The following is an 8,923-nucleotide window of genomic DNA, read 5'->3' as shown; positions in this document are numbered from 1 at the left end:
TATGGCAGGCAGAAAACCAACAGTTAATAAATTTGCATAAAATACACCAAGACTTCGAAGATAAGCTGAAGGAAATATTAATGTTAAAACAACTGGAAATGGAGGAAATTGTCAATGAAAAACTTAAAAATTATTTTAAAATTTCAAATAAAACAAACTTTAATCACAATGGCTTTGAGATCATATTTTTTTGACATAGATAGGTATTGCTGCTTTTATCACTAGTGTTATAATTCTAAATGATTAAATATGTTTGTTTTAATTTTTGTTTCTCTTCGAACTTTGCCTCCAATTTTTTCTCAGTTTTTTCTTTAGATTTAGCTTTGGTATTCAGTTGCTTACACCTTTCGTTTCCTTTCAGTATGTTCCGTATTTTATTTGTGTGCCCCTTCCCTATGGTATTTAGGTATTTTCTTAGGAAGGTCTCTTTAACCTTACTCGCAAGAGTTTCATTCACATCAGCTGCGGTGTAAATTTCAGTCCATTTTGCTTCTATCACCTTGTCATCTGTGATAGCTTCCAAGACAAATTTCTTTTTGTTTTTATACAAACTTTTACCATAATATTGGCCAACATGTTTTTGAATGTCTTTGAAGAAACTTAAAGCTTTAGCATTTGGATATTTAAGTGCTCCTCTATCTTGAATTTCTGTCCTTCTTTTGTACTTGGGCGAAACATTTTCCAGATCAGTCTCTTCAAGAGCTTTTCCTAGAATTTTCACCTCGTCAGAACTCTTATGATTTAGTAGATAGTTCAGTAGAAATCCAATGACATAAAAGAAGACCTCGTGACGTGACTCTGGTTGTTCACCAACTGAAAAATCTAAAGGGTTGATCGCGGGTTTAATTTAGGTTTAAAATAACGAAGATTTAAAACATGAAAAACAAAATTTTATTGAAGGTAAAAAAAATCGCTCCTGTCGCTTCAATGTTCAACTTAAGACTACCTTTTTTTTCTACTATGACCAAGCTTGGAAAGCCTTCTCGGTTCTCTCCCCTGGCGCCAACTTTCTCTTCAAAAAACCTGGGAGGTCGTACCCCTTTGTGGGTTGCAAGCAAGCAAATTCGTAGCTCGGGCTCCTTACTGTTGATGCGTCAGAGAGAAAACCCCGAAAACTTTCCATTCTACGAAAGGTACAGGCGCGAGTTATAGTTCTTAAGAGCGAAAATTTACAGAAGTATATTAATACAAAACAACCAAAAAAAAAGAAACATGAATTTAAACTTTGAAGTAATATTATTATTCAATTTACGACATCCTCCCCCTAAAAATGAGGATTACTGATCTTATTTTTTCTTTCATTTTACTTAGAAATTTCTACGGGGAATAGTAATTGTAGTGGTCTTTTAATCTCTGAGCCTAAATGAGTTTTTAAAGTGGCAGATCTAACAATTCCATCCCTTCCTACATGTAAATTAGTTATTCTACACAATTTCCAAAGATGACGTTGAATTCGCTCATCTTTCAGAATGACAACATCTCCCACTTGGGGTTCCCTAGAGTTAGCTACAAGTTTCCCTGATTTCTGGGCAGACCTTAATTCAAGGAGATAATCTTTTTTCCATCTGATCCAGAACCTATTTAGCAACTCTTGGCGGTATTTCCACCTTTTTTCTAAATCTCCATAGCCAATTTGCAACTCTCCTAATTTGAACTTTCTGGGGGGTAGCGTATCTAATTTTTTCCCAATAAGAAAATGGGATGGGGTGAGCGCTGAAGGTTCGCTTTGATCGCTATAAATGTAGCTAATAGGTCGTGAGTTTACAACCGATTCTGCTTCTATGACGACGGTTTCTAATTCCTCGTACGTTAATAAGGCACGACCTACAACTTTCTTCAAACAACCCTTCAGTACTCCAACCATTCTCTCCCACATCCCACCCCACCAAGGAGCGCGATCTGCTATGTATCTCCAGTCTATTTTCTTCTCTCCGAAATACTGGATAAGTTCTGGAGTGACTACTGTTTTCCATAGTTTGTTTAGTTCTTTTTCAGTCTTCTTGAATGTTTTTGCATTGTCTGACATCATGATCCTACAAACTCCGCGACGCGCCACAAATCTCTTAAAAGCCATAATGAAATGCTTGGCGCTTAAATTTGTCACAACTTCGAGGTGGACAGCTCGAGTCGTCGCGCACGTAAACAAGGCGATATAGCTTTTTGATTCGACGAATGCTTTCTTTTCCGCGACGTAATTTTTAACCAAAAACGGTCCGCAAAAATCTACTCCCGTATTTTCAAAGGGCGCGCCTTCGTTTACGCGAATCGGCGGTAGAGGCGCGGTTTCACATTCGAAAGCCTTAGCTTTCACGCGCGCGCATTTTAAACATGTAAAGAGCACGTTTTTGACAACTTGCCGACCTCTTGGAATCCAAAAACGTGTACGGAGACTCGATAGCGTAGCGTTGACTCCCATGTGAAGAACGTCCTCGTGATGCTTGTTTATTAATAGCCGTGTGAAGTGGCCTTGGCTGGGAAGTATAATTGGGTGTTTTTCATCAAAATTGAGGTCCGCAAATCCCAATCGTCCTCCCATGCGGCAAATACCCTCCTGATCTAAGAATGGCTTTAATTCAGCGATGAGTGAATCTTTCTTGAACTCTTTCTTCTCCTTCATCGCGTCGATGTCGAAAGGAAAAGCTTCCCTCTGGGTGGTTTTTATCCAATAATTTTCGGATTCGAGAATTTCTTGCGTGTTCAACTCCCCCCGTCTCTTGTGGTCCTTGTTTCTCGCATTGAATGTAAATCTTTTTATCCAGGCCACGATCCTTACTACTCTAGAGTACTTGGAATATTTCTCAATTTCTAAAAGAGGTTCGATCTTGGGGTTTGAACTCGCGACGAGGTAAACCGCGCAGTCTTCATACTTTGCTCTTCGTTCAGCTTCAACCTCTGGGGTTAATTTAGAGCTCTCTTCTTTCTTACTGGGCCATTCAGACTCTGATTGCCATAGAAACTCTGGTCCATTCCACCACGTGTCATTTTCCTTTAATTTGGACGCGCTTATTCCCCTGGTCAGTAAATCGGCGGGATTTAACTTTCCGGGCACGTGATTCCATAAAATTGGATCCGTATTTTGATGAATTTCGCTAACTCGATTGTTTACGAAAGGTTTCCAAATTTTCGCGCTGCTCTTTATCCATGAAAGAGTGACAGTGGAATCGCTCCAATAGTGTTTTGATGGTTTCTCATCCACGAAATTCTTCTCCATTGTTTTTGTCAATCTAGTTCCGAGGACTGCTGCCATTAGTTCTAATTTGGGTATTGTGAGTGCCTTGAGAGGCGCAACTCTTGACTTGGAGGTCAAAAGAACGACCTTTACTCGTCCTTCGTTTTCTGATCTCAGGTAAATCACTGTTCCATATGCTTTTTGACTCGCATCCGTAAAACAGTGGAGTTGACACGTTTGACCGTGACCATAGTACCTTGGTACTTCTATTTCCATGAGTCTGGGAAGGTCCATACACCAACTTTCCCATTGTTCGACCAGATCTTCGTCTATCCTTTGATCCCAGTTTGTGCCTCTCACCCAAAGCTCTTGGAACAAACATTTTACTGTTATGAAAAAGGGTGTCAAAAATCCTACTGGATCAAAGATTCTTGATGAAGCTTGAAGAATAAATCTTTTTGTGTTCTTTTGTTTTCTCAAAAATTCCATAAGGCTGTCTACTTCGAAGTAAAAAATATCTCTCTTCGACTTCCAAGCTATGCCCAATACTTTGAAGGATACGTCTTCCAACTTTTCAGTACCGTCAATTTCAGATTCTAATTCTTGGTTCAACCATTCCGAGTTAGACTGGAATTTTCTTAGGTTCATGCCAGCCTGCCTTAGGACCTCTTTCGCGTCGTTTGCTAGACGTAGAGCTTCTTCGTTATCCTTGCCTCCTCCGACTACGTCATCTACGTAAAGGAACTCTTTAATAGTCGGTAAGCACCTGGAAACGTGTCTTTATATCCTTCTATGTGGTGGCGAATGGTTGCTCCGAGTAAGAATGGACTTGCGTTGAGACCAAACAGGACTCTAGTCATTCTCAAAACGACGACTTTCATTTTGTTTGGGTCTATTTCTCTTCCCTCGATCCAAAAGAATCGCGTGACGTCTCTATCCTCTTCTGCCAACTTGACTTGTAAGAACGCCTTCTCTATGTCAGCGGTGAAGGCTATGGCATTCTTTCTGAACTGGACCAGTATGCCCAATAAGTTGACGTTCAGTGGGTGTCCGGCGTGTAGGCAGTCGTTCAGTGAAGGGGCGTTTACAGTATGGGATGATCCGTCGAATACTACACGTGTTCGCGTAGTGGTTCTGTTCTCCTTCACGACTTCGTTGTGAGGCAGGTAAAATGTACGTCCAGGGGTACCCGGCGTTTTTACTACTTCTGCTATTCCATTGTTCAAGTGAGACTCAATGACGTCCGCGTAGTCTTTGAAAAGTTGAGGTTTCTTGCGAAATTTCTTCATTTGACCGTAGAATCTTCTTTCTGCTACCATTTCATTGTCGCTGGTTAGCTTTACGTTATCTTTAAATGGAAGTCTTACAACATAACGTTCTCCATCGAATTCTATGGTTCTATCGAATTCATCGTCGATGACCTTTTCGAGGTTGATTTCGTCATCTGACTTGTCAATTATTCCTAGGGATTCGAGGTTCCACAAGGCTCTAAGGTTCTGGGAAATTAGTTCTTCTTCAGTTTCGTGTGGATCGCAAGGGGTCGCTATCGTGGAGAAAACGTTCACGCTATACACGCTTGTATCCTTCTTGTTTTCTGTCTTCCGCACGTAAGGGCCGAGAAAGGTCCATCCAAACATCGTCTCAATGGCCTTGAGTTTTGGGGACAATTTCTCTACTTCGCCTGTGGTGATTTTCCAGATAAAATCAGCTCCTAAGAGCAGAGATATTTCTTCGTCGCCTGAAGATTCCTCGTTAGGTGGCGTGTCAGCTATCTTCCACTCCTTTCCTTGTGTTAAGCTCTCGATCTCTTCTCGTGGCATGGTGGGTATCTTCCCTCCAATCTTTGGAGTTTCTATTGCTTCTAAGATGACCGTGTTTGAATCGTAAGTACTTCCAATGGTGAACTTTACTCTTGATCTCGTGACCTTGGTTACTATTCCTGGGAACGAGTTTATATCCAAACTTTCCGTACCCAACACAGGTAGTTTTAACTCCTTGGATATTTTTGCCATGATGTACGTTCTCTGACTTGCAGGGTCAATCAAAACTCTCACGGTTTTCTCTCGTCCATTGTAAGATACTTTTACCCAAGCCGTTTGCAGGTAAATTACGGGTTTTTCATCAATTTCGCCTGTGTCTTCGATCGCTAAGGAAACGTTGGTACTTTCATTTCCCGTTTCTTCCGTTCTCGGTTCTACGCTTCCGTCTGGTGGGTACTGTTTCTCGCATACCACGTGGCTATGACGTCTATCGCAGAATTTGCATTTTACCCCCTTTCTGTGGCAGAACCTTGCAATGTGTCCTTTTCCAAGACAAACAAAACAATACCCGAAATCCCTCATAAATTCTTTTCTTTCGTTAGCCGTGAGCGGCTTTTTACATGTCTCGAATTTATGAGCTTCCTTGCAGAAAATGCAGGATTTTTCTTCTTCCTTAGAGGGGTTCGCTACTGCCGTGACTGAGAAGGTCGATGAATCTTGTTTTGATCGGTGATTTGAGTATTCTCTCGGTTTCTTATGCTCCTTTTCTTGACAAATCGGTACTCTCTTCAATTTCGCGCATTGTTCGCGACTTTCGACCTCTTCCCTAAGAAATTCTATCAACCTTTCCATGCTGTTGATTCTCATTCTTCTATTTTCTCTGGTGAAACTCAGAATAATATCTTCAGGAAGTAAATCCGTGATCATAGGTATAACGAAAGTCCCGTAGCTTGGGTTGTCCTCAACGTTCAAAGCTTGCAGGCTACTAACCGTTATTGTAAGTGTATCGAGTAATTTTCTTAAACCCTTTACATCGGACGACTTATGAACCGGATCTAATGACCGTAATTTTTGTCTGTGAGCTTGTACGAGTAAATCAACTCTCCCGAACCGATCAGTCAGTTTTTCTATTGCGTCACCGTACGTCATATTTAGGCTTGACACACTCGCTAATGCTGTCCCTCCAAGATAACTTTTTAAATAGACTAACTTGTCTTCAGGGTCCATGTCTTTCTTGTGAATCGTTACTTCATATTGAGTCCAGAATTCTTGCCACTTGTTTATATCACCGTAGTATTTTTCAATATTTATTCTGGGTAATTTCACGGTTGCTGCAATTCTGGGCTGCTGTGCTTGATAATGAACTGTCGGAATGTTCTGTGTAATCGCACTGTTGCCGCTCCCAGTCTGGTTAGTGTTGCTGATTGTTGGCGTCACGATAGTGTTCTGTGAATCGATTCTCGAAGAAGAGCTAGAAGCGTTTCTATTGTTCTCGGCTATCGCTTCTGCACAAATCGCTTGATAGTCTAAAACTTTGTCTTCTATTTTTTCACATTCTTCCGTGTCTTGATCATACGCGGTCTCATCAGTTATTTCGTTTTGGATCTCCTCATCTATGGCCTTTAATTGCTTTAATTTCTCGACCAACTTCAGGTTGTAGGATGTTAGTTCCACGCTAGTTAGTGGATTCGCTAACGCGCTACTCGTTGCTTTGTCCAAGGCATTACATAACTTGGTTATGGAACTTCTTATAGATCCTCTCTTTCTGGCGAGTCTTGCTGAATCATCCATGTTCTCGTTTATTTTGAGTCGATAAAACACGCTTCGTAGACTTAATTAATTCGTGTCTTTGAAGATTTTAACGTTCTCTCGCAATAATTTCATAATTAATCTAACCTAAATTCTAATTAATCCCGTTGTTTCGGTACCATGACGTGACTCTGGTTGTTCACTAACTGAAAAATCTAAAGGGTTGATCGCGGGTTTAATTTAGGTTTAAAATAACGAAGATTTAAAACATGAAAAACAAAATTTTATTGAAGGTAAAAAAAATCGCTCCTGTCGCTTCAATGTTCAACTTAAGACTACCTTTTTTTTCTACTATAACCAAGCTTGGAAAGCCTTTTCGGTTCTCTCCCCTGGCGCCAACTTTCTCTTCAAAAAACCTGGGAGGTCGTACCCCTTTGTGGGTTGCAAGCAAGCAAATTGGTAGCTCGGGCTCCTTACTGTTGATGCGTCAGAGAGAAAACCCCGAAAACTTTCCATTCAACGAAAGGTACAGGCGCGAGTTATAGTTCTTAAGAGCGAAAATTTACAGAAGTATATTAATACAAAACAACCAAAAAAAAAAGAAACATGAATTTAAACTTTGAAGTAATATTATTATTCAATTTACGACAACCTCGTCATCTTCTGGAGTTTCAATTTCTTCTTTCGGCGTAGGATCCGACGACTTGTTTGTAAGAAATAAATTTGCATTGTAGAGCTCCTGAAGAAGCATTTGTAGCCCAGTTACCTTGACAGGATCCTAAAATAAAATACTTTCATTGCATAAATTCGTTAACCAAACTCTTGAAGTAGTCTTTAAATTCGTTCATACAGCTATTTCAATGTCTTGACAATAACATAATGCCTTCGTCCAATCAATGGTCATACTTATTTTCTTATACTCTGAATATAGCTTGTCAGAAACAGTTTTTGTTAATAATGCTCTCAACCTTTCTTTGAAAATTTCATATATTAGTCCATTTGATCTCAAATTCGTGATCCAATGTATGACTTTCATGTTAATTGCATTAACTGGGAAATCGAGAAGGTCATTTTTTATGAAAAGAATCGAATTTTTCAAGGCCTCTTCAAACATTATATCATACATTTTCTCTGAAAAACATTTAATGATAGTAAATACTTGGAACACTTAGCAACGTAATTTGGCCTTACCATCAACTATCCCAATTTTTTTAACTTATTTTTTATTGTTACACCCCGAGACTTTTCAGGTACATTTCTAATTGAATGTGAATTTTAATATTAATCATGTTTTATCATATTAAGGATATATTTACAAATCAATTTTTCTTTTTAACGCAGGCTTCTTTGATTTTTTTCCTCCCTTAGGTTGGGTTTCAGGTTTTTTTCCTTTTTGTACACTTGTAATTCCTAGAAATATACTTAAAATTTATTTTCATTTGAAAATAGTTTCATGTCCCAACTCTAAACTTACAGATCAATGTTGTTTTCTATCCCGGTTAAAACAGCTTTCTTGGCTCGTTTGTTTTTTAAATTAGATGCCTTTATTCTTTTGCAATTTTTTCTCGGTGGTCCTTCTGAAGCTTCATCTTAATTATTTACATTTTACAAGAAGTTAACAGAACATAGGAAAGGTAAATGAAATACTTTCAGAACCAAGGCTTAGAGCAATATTTGGATTTAAATTATTAAATTTTAAAAACGACTTACCAGGAGACATATCTTCATACATAATTCCGTTAGTACTTAAACACGAAAACAACTTATATCAGAATTAATTCCTTCAGGGATCATACAAATATTTTTATGTAAACATATCTTAAAACTCCTTCCTTCAGTCAATCGTTGTTTGAGTACATCTCAGATCTGCCAGAGCAGACGCCTTGGCAGACGAAAGAGACAAAACTTTCAATAACGCGGTTACGTGTTGACGTATCAAAATAAATGGCTTTCCGGTTTGCCGATTGTGTCCGCTAGGTACCGTTTGGAACATCTACCTTCGATATTTCCCCCTCTGCGTTTTATCCTTAGACATTTTAAATAATCCTTGGCTCTACTGTCCAAATTGGGTTTTCGTTGCGTTGCGTCCTCATATTGCGAAGATGCAAATTTCTTGCGACTAGGCCAAGAATTTCCCGTATTCGCGAGAAAAGCACCAATCACAAACGAGAGTACGGGTGCGGTGTGGAGGGTGTCGATTAGGTTCGTTTTTATCACTTTTTTACAATGGCGGAAGCAGCGTGCA

The 8,923-nt window shown here is 39.3% G+C and overlaps 1 protein-coding gene across 1 annotated transcript; it reads right to left on the bottom strand.

Moving 5' to 3' along the window:
- Positions 1-227: 227 nt before the first annotated feature.
- LOC149614008 (uncharacterized) lies at positions 228-6,720 on the bottom strand. The gene is made up of 4 exons (XM_089857976.1): positions 4,016-6,720; positions 1,429-3,935; positions 439-822; positions 228-235 (listed from the first exon to the last, which is right to left on the bottom strand). Exons 1-4 carry the CDS (start codon positions 6,718-6,720, stop codon positions 228-230), a joined length of 5,604 nt encoding a protein of 1,867 aa, XP_089714102.1.
- Between the last annotated feature and the right edge of the window lie 2,203 nt (positions 6,721-8,923).

Source organism: Phalangium opilio, unplaced genomic scaffold (assembly GCF_054372755.1).
Source record: "Phalangium opilio isolate 3A_F unplaced genomic scaffold, DU_Popi_V2 ptg000229l_1, whole genome shotgun sequence".
In the NCBI taxonomy this organism is placed as follows: Eukaryota; Metazoa; Arthropoda; class Arachnida; order Opiliones; family Phalangiidae; genus Phalangium; species Phalangium opilio.
Note: the sequence above shows the minus strand (reverse complement) of the source record. Positions and strands in the feature narration are given on the sequence as shown.

Coding starts and splice junctions, on each gene's coding strand:
- LOC149614008 (XM_089857976.1), bottom strand. CDS start 6,720: ATGGATGATTCAGCAAGACTCGCCAGAAAGAGAGGATCTATAAGAAGT. Junction 3,936..4,015: donor TTGAGAATGACTAGAGTCCT/GTTTGGTCTCAA, acceptor ACACGTTTCCAG/GTGCTTACCGACTATTAAAG. Junction 823..1,428: donor ACGTCATCTTTGGAAATTGT/GTAGAATAACTA, acceptor TCAACCCTTTAG/ATTTTTCAGTTGGTGAACAA.